The sequence below is a fragment of the Aulonocara stuartgranti genome, assembly GCF_965226115.1.
Source record: "Aulonocara stuartgranti genome assembly, chromosome: 1".
Classification (NCBI taxonomy): Eukaryota; Metazoa; Chordata; class Actinopteri; order Cichliformes; family Cichlidae; genus Aulonocara; species Aulonocara stuartgranti.
Window position 1 is genome coordinate 31,017,249 of NC_138939.1, and position 20,023 is coordinate 31,037,271.

The 20,023-nt window shown below is 39.2% G+C and overlaps 1 protein-coding gene across 2 annotated transcripts; it reads right to left on the bottom strand.

The window, feature by feature from the left end:
* Positions 1-14,924: 14,924 nt before the first annotated feature.
* On the bottom strand, positions 14,925-19,491 carry psma4 (proteasome 20S subunit alpha 4). 2 transcript variants are annotated; one of them, XM_082534831.1, is made up of 9 exons: positions 19,363-19,491; positions 18,932-18,957; positions 18,790-18,832; positions 18,183-18,345; positions 18,016-18,093; positions 17,628-17,716; positions 16,211-16,341; positions 15,766-15,889; positions 14,925-15,643 (listed from the first exon to the last, which is right to left on the bottom strand). In XM_082534831.1, exons 2-9 carry the CDS (start codon positions 18,932-18,934, stop codon positions 15,489-15,491), a joined length of 786 nt encoding a protein of 261 aa, XP_082390957.1. In that variant the 5' UTR covers positions 18,935-18,957; positions 19,363-19,491; the 3' UTR covers positions 14,925-15,488. The 2 variants fall into 2 exon arrangements, with proteins under 2 accessions (XP_082390957.1, XP_082390958.1); XM_082534832.1 differs by having other exon boundaries at positions 18,932-18,999; positions 19,363-19,488.
* Positions 19,492-20,023: the final 532 nt, after the last annotated feature.

Below are 20,023 nucleotides of genomic sequence, written 5' to 3' on the forward strand. Positions count from 1 at the left end.
GTGCATGAGTCAGGATGTCACCCACACTGGCAGCCAGTCTGAAATGTCTCATTGAGTTGAGGCATTTGGCTACTCTTGGGAAATACACTAATGATTAAGTAGTGGACCACCTAAATATTACACCTGTAGGAGCTGCTCAGCCATGGAAACCCAATCCATAAAACTCCTGGTGCACAGTTTTTCTGCTGATGTTTTATGCCAGAGGACCTTTGGATCTCTGCAGTTATTGGGTTTAATGAATTCATTATGTAACTTTATGTGTTCAGACACTTCATGGCTGAGTTGCTGTGGTTCCTAAATCTTCCCACTCATCCAATAAGACCACTTATCTAAGAGCAAGAAATGTAAAAAAAAACCAAACCCTGACATGTTGCAATGGTGACGTCAGATTATGCTCTTTAGAACACCTCATCCTTTCACAAATGTTTGTAAAGGCAGGCTGCATGGCTAGGTGGCTGGCTTTATACACCTGTGGTAATGGGACAGAAAATGCCTGAATATAAAGATGAAGAGGTGTGACCTAATAGTTGTGTTTCTATAGTATAATTGCAAGCAACATGAATGCATGTGCATACTTCTCTTATGAAAGTATTCTGTCTATGATTCTTCAGTAGTTTGAAACAGCTCTTTTAGTTTGGGAATTGTCAGAGTCTGACGTGCGTTCTACTGAAAAGGAAAAACTCAGAGCAGCTCAGTTAAACAAATGCAGAAATAAACCATACTTTTGGTCAACCTAGTTGTAAATTCTAAACTGTGAACTATGAATATGAATTTGTTCCTTTTAAACAATATGAACTAAACTTGTCCTTGCAAAACTTGAACTTGTACAACACTGGCTAAATAGGGATGAAAAATCTTGAAAGCTCTTGGATAGCGTCACATTCATGTCACTTTTATAGATCAATAATAATAATACTAATAATAATAATACGTCTGGCAATCTCTGGAGTCTTCATTTTCTATAAAATTTGTAGGTTAAAAATAATTTTAACCTATCCAACATCCAACTGAAAATTGTTCACCTGTGAGAAACACTGCTAGCAAAGATTGATTTTTTTCTATTCAGCAGGCAGCAGGCAACTCCATTTATTATAAAGCTGTTGCCATTTCTCACCAGTCCGTTTCATAAATAGACTCACTTGGATTGCCTAACCTGATATATTAATGTTCATTCATGTAGATTTGCCATTTTTGTAGCACCAACTGCAACTGATTTACTACTAAGTTCAACTGCTGCTAACGTGCTGGTCATCAGCCCTATCAGCCTCATTTCCTGCCTTTTCCCATGACTAACCTGGTTCTCTCTCTTGTTCCACTGCCTTGGATTACAGCTGGTGATGCTAGTCCTTGTTGTTCTCCATGACTTAGAGGGACAAAACCTGCAGCAGGTGGACAACTGCCGTGGTGAGCTCAGCAAGACTGCAGAGTAGAAACTACGAAGTGCAGTCTGTGGAGTTGGAGTCCATCTGTAGCAGGAAAGACTGCCTGGAGAGGCAGCTGGTTATACTATCAGTGACAGTTTTCACAAAGTGTTTGCAAATGAACTACTTGGAGAGAAAGACCTTATATAAGGTAATTACTCTGTGTGCCTTCTTTGGGATGACAGAACATTTAACCCCCACTAAAACCTCCAGATCTGTGAGAAACACTTTTAGCAAACATTGTACTCTTTCCTAGATGCCAGCAGGGGTGATTGTTTACATGTCTATGAGAAAATTATCCTGATTTATTACATCAGAAAACATTTTCCTAGTTTTAAGTTTTAATTTATTTTAAAAATTGTATTGTGTATGTATGAAGTGTCTTCATTCCTCGGTCAGATCCACTTTCCAGACAGCAAGATGGTGACAGCCAAAAAGCCCAGTGAAGGCTACATGTAGCCACTGGCGGTTAGTTAATTTCAGTCTTCCATCTGTTATAAAGTGTGTGATTTCTACCAATGTTTAATTTGCAAATGTCAGCATGCTATCAATCTATACGTAGACATTATATATGCAAAAGTACTCGTCACTGTTAACATGCTAGCAAGATGCTGCTGCCAAGATGATCTCACAGTGTCTTAGCTGTTCAGTCAGATCTACTCCTCAATGCATTTTGAGATAAGTGGGGCCAAGCATAGATATGCCTGAGAGTTGTATTTCAGAGGTTTTCAGAATCAGACGCTCAGCAGTTAGAAAGTTAAAAAGGAAGTATCTCAAAAAACCCCAACATCATATGTTCTTTAACCATGTTTGCACATACTTCTTACTTCTTCTTTGTTGCCACATTTACTGTGTCCTCAGCCCAGGCTTGAGTACGGTGCAAGTCCTTTGGTAGCGATGGTGGGTAAATCTCAAAGAGCATCAATCACTGGACTCCAGTCCAAACACATGTTCAACGCACATTCTCCTGTTCCTTCTCCGTGCCACAGATCTCAGGCATGGCTCTCATCTAATGGACAATAACAAGGCAGTTAAGAGCAGCAGGACCGAGTTCAGTCCCACTCAGAGACACTAAATCAATCTGTCCCAAATAAACACCAGGCTTTTACGCCATTTGCTCATCCTGAAGCCTGAGCTTGGAAAGTAACATCTCTAATTTATTACAATCCAGCTACAAACGGATGAAGACTTTATGTTACCTAGAAGTAAGACTGTGCTGTCAGTGCACTCGTGAGTTGAAATATCTTTGCTCTTCCCCACATTTCTCCTGGTTATCATTTTTCTTTTCCGTGAAATCTAAACATGCCTTCCTGGAATTAGGAGAAGCTATTTTTAGGGATTCAGCATATTTCAGACAAAAAGGGAAATGTTTAAATTCAGACTTTTAAAAAAATCGTTTTTTGCACAAATTTTTGCACTTCTTAAAAACCGACTAATTTTGTAATTTTCTGATTAAGTTCAAACGTCTTCCAAGGTTCAGACACATTACAGGATAAAATGAACCCCTTTTCTTTTAAATGTGCTAGCTCATTTATTATATTAAGCTTAATTAATTACAGTTTAGCTGATATAGGTTTAGTGCAAAGAGAGTGAGAGCTGACAGTTTGGGGAGACTGAGTAGCAGGGCAATCGAGCCTATGTTATGAATTATAAAGATGTGGTATTAAAAAAAATCATTTCACATTAGTGTACACTGTGGTTCAGTACTAGCAGTGAACTAAACGTGTTCACTCTGGACAAGAAAACAAGGAAATTACTTTTTAATGGCATTTAATTAGTCTTATGCACAAAAAAGGCACGCGCCAGTCAAAAAATCCTTGTGAGGAAACATCTGCTTTATGTGCACAAATGTGTTCCGGCAAGCACGGGGATATGTGGCCGTGCACAAATACTTTGGTTTCTAGGTTTAATGGGACAGACGTGGCAAGCACTTCTTGACTTTTTTATATTTCCTTTTGGAAAATTTGACAAGAAAAATCTATGTTAATAATTTTGTTAAAATTTCCATTCATAGTATCTATAAAATGAAAAAGTTTTTTTATAGGCAGTAACGGTGAGGCACATGTGTACACAGATTTATGACAAGTGTAATCACACAGAGACCTTTCAGAGGAGGAAACGTCCCCAAATTTCATCAGACAGAGTTTGAGTTTTGTTGAAGACGGTTACTGTAAGAACTATGCTTTTAACATATGACAGTCCCTTTTTCAGAATTTTCCATCTCTTCCGTGTTAGAGATGATGTAAACATAGACATCTACTATGCTCTAAAACATAATTTGTCACATGCAGTATATGTTTACAGTCTAGAGACTGGTTGTCACACATAAAGGTTAAGTTCTTGCTTAGTTGGTTTCTTCTAAATGGAGCTTTTTCTTTTCAAATAGCTTTAAATTGTCTCACATTAGGTGTGAAACGTCACAAACAATCAAAACCAAAAAGGAAAAATCAGGTTGCAGTTTGGGGCTGGAGTCACTCAGCAGAAGTAAGAGTGCAGAATCAGTGAGCAGAACTAATTTCATCAAATATTAAACTTGGTTTAGCGACTCGGCTGAGCATTGCAGAATTCCAGAGAGAGTTCTCCCCCAAGGCTGACTGCATGAGGAAAGCTGAAGGATCATGGGACATTTCATACAGGAAGGACTGAGGGTTGCCATTTTGAGAAGTAATTAATACAAAACATACATATATATATATATAAATTCTGTTTGGTATATTTATTGGCAATATTTAGTGACGAGGCAATAAAAAATAACAAGAAAAATGCTGAAAATTCTTGAATCAAATCCAGCTAAAAACATTTGAGTAAAAACATCATATCGTGGACATTATTTCATTTTTTGGCTTTGATTGATTGATAGAAATATTTTATGTCTTACTTTATTCATTTTTGGTCAACATTCTGGATCAGTTCCAAGAACACCTAAAATATATATGGATATATGATGAACTTTTAAGCACTAAGGTAGTTTGGCTTCGTTGATGCAAAGTTGTTAAAGTTATCTAAAAAACAGCTGTCTGAACATCCAACTCAATCCTAGAAAGTGCCGTTTGTTACAAGCTATTAGTCATCTTCCTGGCTGTTCTTGCACTAAGCAACTGCATGAATTTTATTTGGAGAAAGTGGCGATTCTGTTCTTCCGGTGAACATTTTAGGCTCAGAGCAGGTGATGTGTAGAAAAGTGGGCGGGTGGGTGGGTGGGGGGCTTTAATGGCTGAACAGAATCAGAGAAAATGTTTTTGGAGGTAAGATAAAGTGCATTACCCACGGGCAACCAATAGGTTGGCACTATACCATCGCTTTCCATCACCCCCACTCAGCTCCGCCAGCTGAGGCATACTTAGCACCATTCATAATGCATACTCACCCTCCTCCCCACAACCCGGCCTGTCATGGCTCGTTCCCTTCGACAACTCAGCCCAGCTCTACTTTTGCCCCTAAGAGGATGCAAACAGTTGCATAATTTAGATGCTACCCGCTGTTTTCAGGGCTCATCTCTTATCAAAAATGTAACACACAGAGTTTCTGGGGGACTTTTATCTAAAGGGGGCAATGGAAGATGCTCTAGTTGAGACAATGGCCTGAGACATCAGCTAAAACTTCCCAAACTTTTTTTGTGCAACTTTTCCGAACTGTGATGATGTCATGTTTTGCTGCCTACATGTGTGCAGCTCATAAAGCCTGAAGGACGAGGAACAGAGACATACGCTGTACCTTGAAAACAAAAGCAGTGTAGATTAATTTGAATGACCAACAACAGAATTATATTTAAGACTAAGCTTGCACAGACTTATCTGTTGTACTTTATTAAAAAGCGAAGGTTTTTTGCTGCATTTGTGGTTTTCTGTACAATCTGAAATCATTACTTGACATAGTGAGTGCCATAAATTGTTGGAAAATACAATACCTCAGTTGATTTTTAAACAAACAATCAATATAAAAGCCATGGCAAGAACTTTACTGGTGTCCAAATCCACAATCTGGTTCATTCATATAAAGCATAAATGCACCAGCCAGCGCAGCAAAACTAAAAGGCTACAAAGACCACAGAAGACAACTGAAGTGTATGATGACAGAATTGCCAGTGGAGCCGAGTCACTAGTGTTTATTGATGATGTGACCTCTGATACAAGCACCAGGATGAATTGTGAAGTGTAAAGGGTTACACTCTCTGCTCAGATTCAGCCAGATCCTTCAAAACTGATCTAACAGAGCTTCACAGAGCAAACGGATAGTGACCCAAAGCAAACTGCAAAAGCAAACCAAGAGTTTCACAAAGCCAAAAATTAGGACATTTTTCAATGACCAAGTCAGGGACCTGATCTCATCACAACAGAGCTTGCTTTTCAGGCACTGAGGACAAAACTGGAAGCAGAGAGACCCACAAACAAGCAACAACTGAAGGTGGCAGCAACACCAAGCAGAGCATCTCAAGGCAGGCAATGCAGGATGTGGTGATGTCCATGCCATTTTATATTAATAGTCACTATGGTGGGGGACAGTGGATGAAGCAAAACTACAAAAAAAATCATCTTTGTCCAATAAATTGTGGACCTATGTAGAGTAATATTGTACACATGACATATTTTTAAATGACTAAGCATGAAACACTGTCTCATCATGAACGGGGGAATCAAAGTATACCACATTAAATAAATGAGAGTATTGTTTCAATGTATTTGATAAAGAGAAACAAAAGGGCCCATTGAGGAAACTCACACAGCCGGTGTGGCCATCTGCAGCCAGGGAAGGTCAAGGTGAGTGAGGCCACAAGGAGAGAAAGACAGAGGAATATTTAAGACAGGAGGAGAACACCTGCTGAATTTATCTGTCTTCATTCTGTTAAAGAAAAGATATGCTTGTGTGGGATGTGTAGATGGAAGTTTTCTTTGGTTTCACTTCATCGTCACTGTGGAATTCTAATAAAGGTTAAAATACAAAAAGCCATTTTATTCCATAAAAATCTTTTTATTTATCTATTAAATCAGAAACAGTGTTAATGCCACTAATATACGAGTGCCCTTCATTTACAAATGATTTTAAATCCAAGGACCCTCAGTAACGTCCTCAGTAACTAGCTGGTGGCTGTAGCAGCTTTCATAAACAGATTGAGGATAGCAGAGTTGGTCTGATCCATGATCGGAACAACTGCGAATCACAAGCTTGACATTGTTACAAAGAACAAACTTGAAGCATTTAATGCACAAATTTTAAAGGTCTGATGTGAGGGGGGAAATAGCTTTAATGGGCAATGTGAACAATCAGGCAGATGGAAGTAAATACACATTTTCTCATGTACCTGGGTCTACTTTCTATAGGGAGAAGAGGACAGAAAGCAGGATGAGTTATACATCATGTTGGGCTTGTGATATGAAGTGAACCAGGAGTGATCATGGTGCTTTTATTCTCTCTCAGCACACATGCATTGCTGTAGATTTGCACGCAAGTGTAGCATGTAAGCTATATTGTTTTAGTGGTTAATCAGAATCTAACCAAGAAGAAACACAATGGAAGACCCCTCCGCTGCCCAGCGCTCGGAGCTACTCACATTCTTTTGAGGTTTAGCTTAGTTTGGGTCTGTCAGTTTCTAAAAGCTGAAAAGCAGCCAGGCAATGCATCAAGTAGAGTTTACATAAAATCCGGTGAAAGTGTATCCTGGTCTTGATCATACTCAGGATATACTCTTTACATGAGAAAGCAGGTTTCAGATCATCTGAGTGCAGGTGTGTCTGCTTTAACTCCATATTCAGCCTGCGTTTGACATTTCCCCACTGAATGAGTTACTTCTGCGGTTAATAATGAACCCAGATTGGTGTCTGGGTTTTTGAACAGTGTTGTGGAAGAAAATGGCAACTAAAATGTACTGTTTAGTGGAGTTTCCTTTTTGCTTTTTTCATGGTTTGCTGATCATTGTTGTTGCTTCCAGTCAATTTTAATGTCACGTTTACGCAGATGATATTGTCATATATTGTGCAGCGCCCATTCCTGCTGAGGCCTTTGAGTATTTACAACTTTCATTTGATAGAATACAAGTATAACTTTGTCATCTACAAGTTGTCTTAAATGTAGACAAAGCAAAATGTAATTTGTTTACAGCTTCAAATCGGTATTGCCTGAGTTCAACAAAATTGAGCTTGTGTCTGTTTGCAATTATCTTGGATTTAAAAAGGATGATCTTTTGTCTTTAAAGGAGAATATTCAAGATGCTGTAAAACAAAACAAAAAAAGAAACTTTAATTAAGATTTTATCGGTGGAGACAACGTTTTTTTGCCCGTCGTTGATTATGGAGATGTGTTGTTTCTGAATGCTTCTGTTCATTGTCTTCACATGCTGGACTGAGTGTATCACAAGGCCTGCGATTCATCACCAACTGCAGTCCCCTTACTCACCAATGTGTACTTTATTCTAAAGTCAATTGGACATCTTCATGCATTAGAAGCCTCAGTCACTGGTATGAGGTTATTTCTAAAACTATTTTGGTTATTGTTCCGTCTTATTTCTCATTCTTGTTAACAAGGAAACATGGAAGTCATGATATCAGATCTACGGATGTTCTGCATTTTATAATCCACAGAATAAAAACTGAACTGGGGGAGAAAGCATTTTGAGTTTTGGCACCAAGTGCTGGGAGTAAATTACAATCTGAACTTAATTTTAAGACGTTGTTCTGATGAACAAAGTTCTGGTGGGATCATTAAAGTTAACCTTGTCTGTGTGCAAGTGTTCTAGTTGTTAAATTCATTTGATGTGTGTTCTGTGTATCTATGTTGCTGCCCTCTTGGCGTGGTCTCCCTGCTAAAAGAGATCTTGGTGGGACTGACCTGGTTATATAAGATTTCATTTGCTTTAGATTTTCTCTATATTTACTATAAACTTTAAAGTTTACATTTGTTGTATTTTTAATGAAGGCTGTGGCACAGAAATAGAGGGCAAATAATGAAAACTACATTCGTGCTTATTCTTGCTAAAACTTACAACCTTGACTACAGACTGAATATCTAAGGATTGTTTTCTCCAGGTGTGAATAAGGTGTAAAGTTTTCTTCTGTGTTGAAATAAGCACGTGACACGTTTGACAAAAGCAGAAATTGTTTTTTGCAGTAATAAAAACAGACGTCTCAGGAGCCTACCTTTGTAACTGGATCGCCTCGCTGAACAATAGGAGCTCATTCTCAGGACCTTATTAGGCAAACAGAGAAAAGTGGCTGGTGTTGGAAGCAGAAACAGAGGGGCACATGTGAATAATATCTAACTGTGGTGAAAAACAAGTGAAAATGAAAACAAGAGACCACCTAAACGCTTTAAAATAAATAAACTACTGTGGTGTTTGTCTGAGTGTAAACTGTGTGACATTGATATTTTTTTCAAAGATCACAAATTTATATAAGCTTGATTAGAATCGGCACATATTTTACAGACTTGACAATTGACTTGAAAGCCTCACTGAGGAGTCCTGAGTCTAGTCACTGAAATTAAAATAGAAAAATGACTAAAGTTTTGGTTTTTTAACCTTTTTTTTCCTTTTTTTTTTTTTACATTAACCATGTATTATTATTTCAAGGCCATGTAAATGTTTTCCCCAAAATATCTGCCTATGCCAATATAGTATAATGCCCCACAAAGCCTGCTATTATGTGCCAGCAGCAACATAGCTTCATTTGCCTCTCCATAATAGGTCATATCAGGAGCTCGGCTTGTAATTATTGTTTACTGCTCCTCAACTCCATTTATGGTGAACTGTCTTGATCTGGTGGTGAGCGGCGAGCCTGTAATCTCCTGGATTTGCGGGCTGCTCGCAAAATTACTGTCACGGATGAGAAGATTATTTAATTCCTGAATCCCAGTAAGGTCAGAATTTCACACATCGCTGAGTGGCCTTGGCTTTAAATTGGAGCCTGCTGGTAAATGTCAGTAAAAGAGGTAATGTTGATTAAAGACATAGTTTCATAGTTTAAAGATGACGACTACCTGGTGTAAGCGCAGGTTTGTGATTACAGGAGTTACCTACAATACCTCAAATTGGATGCTGTGCTGAAGTTATTAACTTAAAGATGACAAAGCTATATGACACAGCCAGTGAGTCTTTTATAGCCACATGTTTCATCTTATCCAGAAAGAAGCAGCAGATCCAGTTCAGTAGCTGAATGAGTTTAATTTGCTGTGAAATGCTGAACTTTGAGCTTTACTTCATGCACCTGAAGCCAACCTCCTTCAGTTTCTAGATTAAGACTTAGGGCTGTAATAAAAATGGCTGTTAGAGATTTAACCCAACACTACAGAATAAATGATCCTTGGGTTCACACTGTGCTTATGTACTTGTGCTAAAAGTCTTGATCCTTCTTAGGTAAAAGTCAGACCTGGAACATCCTGGTGGTTTAGGGGTTAAGATGCTGGTGCCTTCCTCTGTTTGTCTTTGGCCTCTGACCTTTGTTGTGTGCTCCTCATTTCCCGTCATCTTGTTATTTCCTCCTATCTAAAAAAAAAAGGAAGAAAAAGAACAAAAAGCTTACACTAAAAATAAAAGCACAAACCGCTTTGACTCAATTAAGGCAATAATAACATAAATGTGTCCTTATTTGTTTTGAATCTAGCCATCTAAGAAGAGCTGATCTTTGCATGGCTCAGGTTCAGAGATGAGCTGCATGGCATGACTGCAAACCATGCCTACCCCGTTCTGAGCCAGATCCAGGGGGGCCTAGAAGAAGCACTGAACTGATTTCGTCAGTCGTCAAACACGTGGTCCCAGCCCTGCACCAGTGCAAGTCCAAAGTCTGGATGGCTGGGGGTCTCCTGTGCTGTAAACCATCTTGGACTTTATGCCAGTGATAGGTGGCTTAGACTCTCAGGATCAGCGATGGGATCAAAGGCTTCAAAAAGGCAGCAAGTTTCATGTTATGTTTAGCCTTTTATGCTAACTGGTGTGGCCTCTCCTCTGGGACTGGGGGAGAGATGAGAAGACGATTATAGGGTCACTCCCCCTTGTTCTCATTCTCCTTCACCCCCCCTCCCCCCCTCTTTGACTCTTCCTTCCTTCTCTATCATCTCCTCCTCCTGCTCCTGCCGCTCCTCCTCCAGCGCTAGCAGGATAACATACCGCCTGCCTCTTGTTTGGATAACTTAATGCTGAGATGTCAGCCTCGATTCTGATATATACCACCTGCCTTGGCCTCTGGCTGACCTCCTACTCCAGCTCCCACTGCAGAGACATTCCAGTGCTTTTCTGGTGCTTTGTTTACACTGCAGCAGATTGCCATGGTCTCCCTATCTGTGTCATCACAGTGGTTGGCTTCCACGAGAGTCATCCCAACATGCTCGGGTTGTTTTGGAGGATATGCAAGTTCAACGAAGCTTCGGTGACCCTTAAGATGAATTGCTCTCCGTAAAAGTGAAATTTTAAACTGAGAAGTTAAAATTCCTTTTTTCAAAACTTTAGATTTACAGAATTAGAAAAAGGGGGAGGTCACTGGACATGTTTGCTACACAATTTCTTTTGGCCTGGGCCCAGGAGGGGAAGTCCCCAAGCGGCCAACAGTCATTCAGATGCCAAGAACCCTCCCACTCAACACTGTGGCCACACCACGCCTGGCCTTTAAATGAATTAGTGCTGTTGACTTACATTTTAAGTCCATGTTAGATCCAACCTGAAAGACTGACGTCAAGCAAAAACAAGTTTTCAATTCAGTAGCCTTTATCGTGGATTTAGCTCAAGTGCATCAGTTTTAATGGGACACGCACAAACTCTGCTGTTAGAAAGCTGTCTTGAAGAAGAAGAAACATTGCGTTTTTGTGTGAGTGTGTTTTTCCATTCTTAGTTTACCTGAAGTTACCTTCTTACTTATGTTCTGCCAGCAGCTGGCACTTGTGACCAGGCAGATATTTTCATCTACTCTCAGTTTATCTTCTGCATAATATTCAATTTGACATCTGGTTTAACAATCAAGATTAGCATAAACAAAGCAATGCAATTTTACTTATTTATTTATTTATTCATTCATTTATTTAATTATCTATTTTGCAAGACATTTAACCAGGCATCTAAAGTGTTTGGTTTACTCCTGCTTCTTTTCAGCTGAGGAACACAGCTGCGAGGAGACCCATTTGTGTCTCAGGGGCTGAGATGGAGACGAGTGCTGACAACCTTTGTAATTCACTACTCCCTCTGTCTTTGCAAATAATCTCTGAATCATTTACTGACAAGCCTTTCAAGGAGCTCTCAGGTATCCGCACTGCTGATCCATCCACTGAGGCTCCCCGTCAAATCCATAATTCATTCCAAGGGGTTAGAACCCTCCATCGTATCTATCTATCTATCTATCTATCTATCTATCTATCTATCTATCTATCTATCTATCTATCTATCTATCTATCTATCTATCTATCTATCTATCTATCTATCTATCTATCTATCTATCTATCTATCTATCTATCTATCTATCTATCTATCCCAAAGAAATTTAGAGTCCCAGCAAAAATGTATTATATCATTTTTCAAAGAAAATCCTTGTTGCCAGGCATCCTCTGCCGCCTTCAGTTTTGTCTACAGTCTTGACTGACTCATTCATTTCTGATCCTTTACTTTAATAAACTCATCATGATATGATTTGGGTCGTTATCCAACTGCACTACAAAGGGCCATCTGATCAGTTTTAGCAACAGGATGAATCTGAGCAAGGAGTACAACCCTGCACACTGACCATCCTGCTGCTTCTATTAACAGTCACATCATCGATAAACTCTAGTGACTCAGTTCCACTGGCAGCTGCCCATACCATAACATTGCCTCCACCATGTTTGACAGATGTTTGTAAGAAAGCTGTTCCTTTCACTTTCCATACTTCTCTATTTTCCCCATTCTGGTTAATCTGTCCTGAGAGTCCAGATTTGAACAGGCTTTTTTACATACCCTAATCTAACTTGACACTTCTTTTTCTGAGGGCCACCAGTGTGACACTAACCTTGCAGCCTGTTTTTTTTTTTATTCCTTTGTATTTACATCCATGGAAGTGTCTCTTGTTTGGAGATGCTGACCATGATAACCCTGTCTGCTCAAGTGTTCTCGCTTTGGCCTAGGGAGGCCAAGGAAAGAGTTTCACCATTGTCTGCTTTAGTTTACTTTCATAGTCTTAAAGGCGTTTTTGTGTTGCTGAGCTGGCCCAGTGCATTACTTATTTATTTATTTATTTAGAAAATAGACCAAATTGTTGAGTGGTCACTCCAAATGTTTCTCATTTCAAATCAGTTCAATGTTATCTATATATTGCCTCAATGCACTTATTATTGTAAGGTAAAGACTGTACAATGATACAGAGAAAACCCAGCAATCAGATGACCCCCTATGAACAAGCACTTTGGCGACAGAGGGAAGGAAAAACTCCCTTTTAACACAAAGAAACCTCTGGCAGAACCAAGCTCAGGGAGGGACAGCCATCTGTCACAACTGGTTGGAGGTAAAGGGAGGAAGACAGGACAAAAGACATGCTCTGGAATATGATAAATAACTAATGATAAATGCAGAGTGGTGTATAAACACGTGAGTAAAAAAAGGTGATAGAAGGAGGAACATTTAATGCATCATGGGAAGGCTCCCAGTAGCCTAGGCCTATTGCAGCATAACTAAAGGAGGATTCCGGGTCACATGATCCAGCCCTGACTATATGCTTTATCAAAAAGTAACGCTTTAAGGCAAATCTGTAACATTACAGATTCATCAGAGCAAATAGGGGATAAAGATGATAATTATTAATGTTATTAATTTTAATATTAACATTTATTTAATCCTATCTTTTATTTGATCAGTGACGGGAATATAGTTAAACTTACTTGCACGGCAGTTATTTGTGCATTACACCGTCCCTTGTATTAAAATGATTGTTTTCTAGTTTCTGTTGTTCTTGCAAGTCCTCCATGTCCTTGTCATGGATATGTCTCATTTAATTGCTATCCTGTGTTGTTATCAAGAATAAAAAGATAGACAAGAAAAAAGACAAAAAAACAAAAATAAAAAACCAACAGAAACCACGACAAACTTGAGAGACCCTCAGTAGCTCCGAGAGCTCTCCATGCAAGAAAAGGCAGAGCAATATCGACTTTGTTCTTGTCATTCCTCTTTGTCTGAGACCTTTATAACCAAAACATGAAAATCTGAAAGCCCTGGACAGCACTCTGCCATCTTGCTTTAACAATGCAGTTCAGGAGGCCATACTCGAGTCTCATTATGAACAAAGAGAAAGCCGACAGATTCAACGGGAGGGCAAATTTATGGGACAACCCCATTCTCTGTGAAGGATGCCGTCACTCCACTGTTTCTCTATTTATAGAAATCTTGCAGTATTTTTAAACCCAGTAAAATAAAGCTGCAAATCTGAACTAAACAGTGTTGATTGCTTCATTGCGCTGGTATGCAGACGCAAGGTTTCCTAAACTGTGCCACTGTCCAAACACTTGTGAATTTGAGCCTATATTATAAATAAAAATGTGCAAAAGCACTCGTGAAAGAATTCTGTTGTGTACTGCTGACAGCACAATGCAATATACACAACCTTGCTTTAGCAAATATGATGGAAGAAACTGGCAATCAACAGCTGTATTAAAAACTAGGTTAGTGCAACATAATCTTTCCAGGTGATGTGAAAAGACTAAAAAGATACATATAAAATCTATCCATCTATCTATCTATATATATATATATCATAAATATCTATCTATATATATATATATCATAAATATCTATCTATATATATATATATATATATATATATATATATATATATATATATATATATATATATATATATATAAAAAGTTCTATAGCAAAGAATGTAAAGAAAAATAGAAATGAACAGTCCAAAACACAAACACTGACCAGAAGATTTGCTTTATTGATTGGAGCTCTGCTGAGATATTTTCGGTCTATACAGGAAGTGATGGTGTCGGTCAGCTCAACCTTCTAGTGGATATGTTCTATAGTGTTAACAACAGCTGGTTTTAGTGATCACCTACATCGTTTGTAACAAAGTTCCCTTTACTGATCACACACCAGTGATACAGGCACGGAGTTGTGTTCATATTAACCACCTGCTCTTTATACCATGCTATCCAACATATCTGAGTGTTTGTGTACACAAAATTGATGGCATAATGACAACTATTGCCCGATCACTTAGGATTATGTGTGATTTATTTTAAACTTTTACATCTGTGAGTCTGGCTCCACTGCTCTGTATTCAGCACGTCTTGTTCGCTGACTGATGACTGTTAACCAAATTGTGGTGGTTATTTTTCATAGTTTATGGTGCAAACTGAGCAGTGTTTTGAGATAAAAATGATAGAGCCATGCTACGACTCTATGAGAAGAATTAAGTGCACATGTGTTCCCTAACACAGACCAGGACATTGGCTGGAGTATATTTGAAAGGTGAACACATTCGCCATCAAGTGGTAAGCAGATCACATTACAGAGGAAGTGAGATGGAGCTGGCTGAAGGATGCGAGGCTCAATGGGCCAACAGTAAACAGAGGAAACTTTATTTTTAACGCTCAGTGTCATGGAAGAGAAGGTTATGCAAGACATGTGGTAAATATTTATCTGCCTCTCTGGGAAAACAGAGCACATAACAACTTCTATTTCTTTGAATTAATAGTCAAACTGTGATCTCGATTTTGGTGACTAGATGCGTGCTTCAACATGCTGGATTTTTTTATTTTTGAAGTGACAGTTTCACAATTAATTGCGATACTACCAAAAGTAGTAGTGTTTTCTTAGCTTCTCTTATGTTGAATAAAAAGTGTTCATCCACAAGACCGATGGCTCCATCAAGTGGCAAAAAACAAAGGGAGCTTATGACAACACAGCCATACAGATGGCCTTTAATTAACTTCAAAATTCAGCATACTGCTTATTACATTGATATTGCTCTAAAGCGTGTTTTATTGTGTAAATAAAACACGGATCACGTGTATGACATGTACAAATAAACCAACATTTCTATCAGTTTCCAAATGTTTAATGTAAAAGACAAAACAAAACAGGTTTTGGTGACACGGGTGAAAAGAAAGTTATTATTTTGCTCATTTGTCCTTTTCCTTCTGCTCCTTCTCCTTTTTGTCTTTCTCAGCCTTCGCCTCTTCGGCCTCGTGGCGCTTGATGAGTTCCTCCACTTCTTTCTGTTTCAGCACTTTTATTTTCGTCTTCCCATCTTCCCGTGTCAGGGTGGCAATCTCCACTGAAACAGTCGGTGCGAAACAGGGTTTTATTATCGTATACTATTGGCAACAAGGCAGGACCCAATTTTGGTCTACTGATAGTAAATGGAAATAACAGTAAGAAAGTCCTTTTGCGCCTCACCTTTCTCTGCCGACAGCTTGCTGACATCCATTGTTTTGTTGAGGACTTTGACAGCCAAAGCCAGAGCAGAGGACAGAGTCATCTCTCCCTCTTTGTAGTCCTGCTTCAGCATGGATACGGCAGCCTGAAGCAAAAGAAGTGAACGTGTCAAACGCCACAAGAACAGTGTATTAAAAAAAATATGTGTATACATGTGTCACTTAGGCCTCTAGAATTTCACTAGAAAAAACAAAAACATTTAGAATATCCATTACTATATGGGTTTAACCAAACCCAAGACAAAAAAAATAAAGAAATAAAATAAAAATCAAAGAAACTAAGGTAAATAAAGGATTATCACGAGCTTCTGAGATTTAAGACTACAATCTGGTTTGCTTCCCACTACCTGGTGTATGTAATGAGATCATTTCACAGATTTTCATTATCAGAGTATTTTCAGGCTTACAGCGCTGTTGTTTCCAATGCAGGTTGCCTTCCAGCCTCCATAGTTGCCACTGGGGTCGCTTTGGTACAACTGGAAGCCGTAATGCTTATCCCAGCCCATGTAGAGGAGAGAAACACCAAATGGCCTCTTACCTGTCAAGACAAACCACACAGCTATTAGAAAATGCTAAAATACATCTTTTGTGTTTTAAGCAGAGAGGAGAGCTTCACAGATATCAGGTTTGACAAAAAAAGTATAAAAGTCAGTGTTATGAAGAGACATTTAAAGCTACAGATGTTCCTGGCAACAAATTTACTAGTCACTTAAATGACAGAAAAAAAAAATCTCACTAGTTGACTAGTCTCGAATACAAAACACACTGAGAAAACACTGAAAACTGCATGCACGTTAATGGACGTAGATAAATATTTGGTGTATTTTAGTAGCTAGAAGAAACTGTTAATCACGTTTCTTGTTAATCAAATCATGTTTTAAATGTTGCTGTTATGTGTCTCACTTTGTATCATGGATGTATAACACTGCAAAAACACAAAGTGTCAGATTAGTTTGAAGAATCTTGCTAAGCTTAGCAGTGCTAGCAGCAACAGCAACATGCTAGCCTCCACACCTTGCTGTGGATTGTGGTTACACCTGGCTTTGGTTGCTGTTTCCATACACAGCTGACATACACCTGCTAATTCTTTCTAAAATCAAAGTACTGCAGCATTACACGGGTTAGCATGGCTGTCCTCTTTTTACTCCCACCTCTTTCCCATTCAAAACTTCCCTTCATAGACAGACAGAGCGAGGGTGGTGCAGCTGTCTTTCAGGGGCTATAGCCATGGTTAGCAGTTGCTGGCACAGTAATGACTTTGAACCGGCAACTACAGTTGTACAATAATAAAATAAGAATATTATGTTTAACCGGTGGCATGGTGGTTAGCACTGCTGCCGCACAGCAAGAAGGTCCTGAGTTCAACTCCACCATTAAACTGGGGTCTTTCTGTATGGAGTTTGCATGTTCTCCCCATGTTTGCGTGGGTTCCCTCCAGGTACTCCGGCTTCCTCCCACAATCCAAAGACATGCACTTATTGGGGATAGGTTAACTGATTAATCTAAATTGCCCATAGTTGTGAATGTGAGTGCGAATGATTTTCTGTTTCTGTGTGTTAGCCCGCCTCTCGCCCTATGACAGCTGGGATAGGCTCCAGCACCCCCCGCAACCCTGAAAAGGATAAGCAGATGAATGGATGTTTAACTAACTAGTGTTTCTGGTGTTAAAGAGCAAGGGCAGCAGTGTTTAAATGTCTAGTTGACCAGTCAAGCACATCCCCATTTAAAACACTTTAAAAGTAAGGACTGACAATAAGTTGAGGAGATTTGCCATGGTGAGCAATGTAAAAGGCTGTGAGCATTAAAACAGACAGTGCATCTTACCTCCGAACTGTGTGTAAGCTTGCTTAATGTCACACAGAGCTGTGACCAGCTGCTCACAGGGTATTGGCTCCTGGTACTGCAATAAATACCTAAGAAGAATTCAAACTGGTTAGTGGTTGGTGTAAATGAGAGAAATGGTTAGAAACTACAGACACATGTTTAAGGCTGTAATCTCAAACTTCAGATCACCAACTATTTAACACATTTTGTGATAAAATAACTCAAGTAATAAGATTCATTTTGAAAGTGCACCAGTCTACACATATTTAGGCTTTTCTTTATTTATGGCTATGAAAACAACTGCTGGTGGTGGTTATATCAGCCTGCATTCACCATCATCCCTTTGTTTCTAATTACAGCCATAAATGTGTCTCCTTCTGAAACTCACCTCTGTGCAATTAGCCGCAGCTCATTTGTCAGTACATTAGCATCTGATGTGATCCCAGCAACGCTGCAGGCCATGTCTCTGAAAATGTGACCACAAACGCAATGTTAACCAAAAAACAAAATGAATGACTACATTTTGAAGGTAAGAATCTAGTGAAGCTCACTTACTCATTGAGTTTGTAGATCTTCTCAGAGAAGAAAACCTCATCAAGCAGTTTGTGGATGTTGCGTCTCTCTGCTGCCAACAGCACCCCGTCATTTGCTAGGATACCCAGACACGTTCCAGCGTGACCGATTGCTTCCATTGCGTACTCCACCTGATACAGGCGTCCTGTAAATTACAGTCGGGTTTTTAGGTGAACAATACTGAAAAAACAAACCCCTTTAAGACCAGTTTTTGGAAAACAGTGGCTATATAAAATACTAAAGACAAATACTTTTACAACAGTTTCACCATGGATACGAGCTCACAGGTAGCCCCTGAAGTAAAATACTAAACTCAAATTATTCATGCGTTGACCCAGAGTGTTTATTTCTTGGGGGTTGTACTAGGCTCATTAAACCACATGTTCCTGCTTTAAGTACTAGTCATGAGTTGGTGTATTTGGATAGTTTGTATTTGTTTTGAAGTTCATAGAGGGATAAAAATAACAAAAACTCAGAAGATTGTAATATTGTAATAATGTAATAATAGAATGATAGTATTGGGCCTCTTGTGTTGGATTATTTTGACCAGTATTTGGTTACAAAGTCTTAGATAAGAAATAAAACATACCCTCTGGAGAAAATATGGTTGTCCGGGAATCATATCTGCGAGACTAAAAAATAACAACAACACAAAATGAATGCCTATACTAGTTAAAAAAAAATAAACAAACAACATTTTGAGATTTTTAAAAAGTATAACAGCTACGTACCATTTTCTCAAGTCGCTGGCAATATCCTGGAAAAGGTAAAAAGAGCAGCAGTTACAGACAGGCGTAAGCTGCAGAAGACAAGACCCACACAACGATGCCTTTTTAAAATTGACACAAGACGTATCTGAATTCAGGGATAAAGAAAGTGAACATATATTTAGCTAAAGTCAGAAACCAAAATAGGTGCTAAAAGTTTCTGAGGCTGGTTTACAAAAACAACGCGTGCTTTAATAAGCCCATGGCAGCTAGTCGGCTAACTGGTGCAGCAGAATGAATCTGCAATATCTCAGCATGCTAGCTAGCATGCTAACGAGCTAGTTCATAACAAACGAAGTCGCCAAGCTGCTCCACGACAAAAGGAAGTAAAGATATAAAATTATGCTAGAATAACAAGTACTGTAGTGACTATATAGTAATTGTGTATTATTTACCTCGGATGAACGAGTCTAAGTTGGCGTACTTCTGCCCAGGATGAGAGGTCCACTACTTTCAGTTTGGCGTTTCCTCACAAACACCGGCGTACCGCGTCAGTGAAGTAGCCGCTCAGCAGCGCCACCTCTCAGTGGGAGGACCGATCAGTCTGTAACACAGTGCACAGCTCACTGACTGCTGGTTAGTGATGTACTTGAACACCCCCTAATGGCACTTTTAAAAATGACAACTTTACTGAAGCAAAAGTACATCCTCCTCCTTCTTTCATCTGCGCCCTCTAGGGGTAGACACAGCGGATAAACTGCCTCCTCTGTCACACCAAACCTTTGCATATGGGTTGTATGTCCTCCTGTGAGGAATTTCTCTGTTTTTCCTGCCTGGCAGCTCTATTTTTAACATTCCTAGTCCAATACACCCACTGTCACTCCTCTGCACATATCCAGGCCATCTCAGCCTTGCCTCTCTAACTTTGTCCTCAACCTGAGCTGACCGTCTAGTGTACTCATTTCTAATCCTGTCCATTCTGGTCACTCCCAGTGAAAAACGTAAACTTTGCCACCTCCATCTCTTTATTGTCAGCAACACTGTTTTGCAGCAATCTTGTAAACATACCCTTTCACTTTTGCTGCCATGTTTTTCTCACAAATAGTCACTGTCTTG

Coding starts and splice junctions, on each gene's coding strand:
- psma4 (XM_082534831.1), bottom strand. Junction 16,342..17,627: donor AGCTTACACACAGTTCGGAG/GTAAGATGCACT, acceptor TTGTCTTGACAG/GTAAGAGGCCATTTGGTGTT. Junction 15,644..15,765: donor CAAGCTGTCGGCAGAGAAAG/GTGAGGCGCAAA, acceptor CGACTGTTTCAG/TGGAGATTGCCACCCTGACA.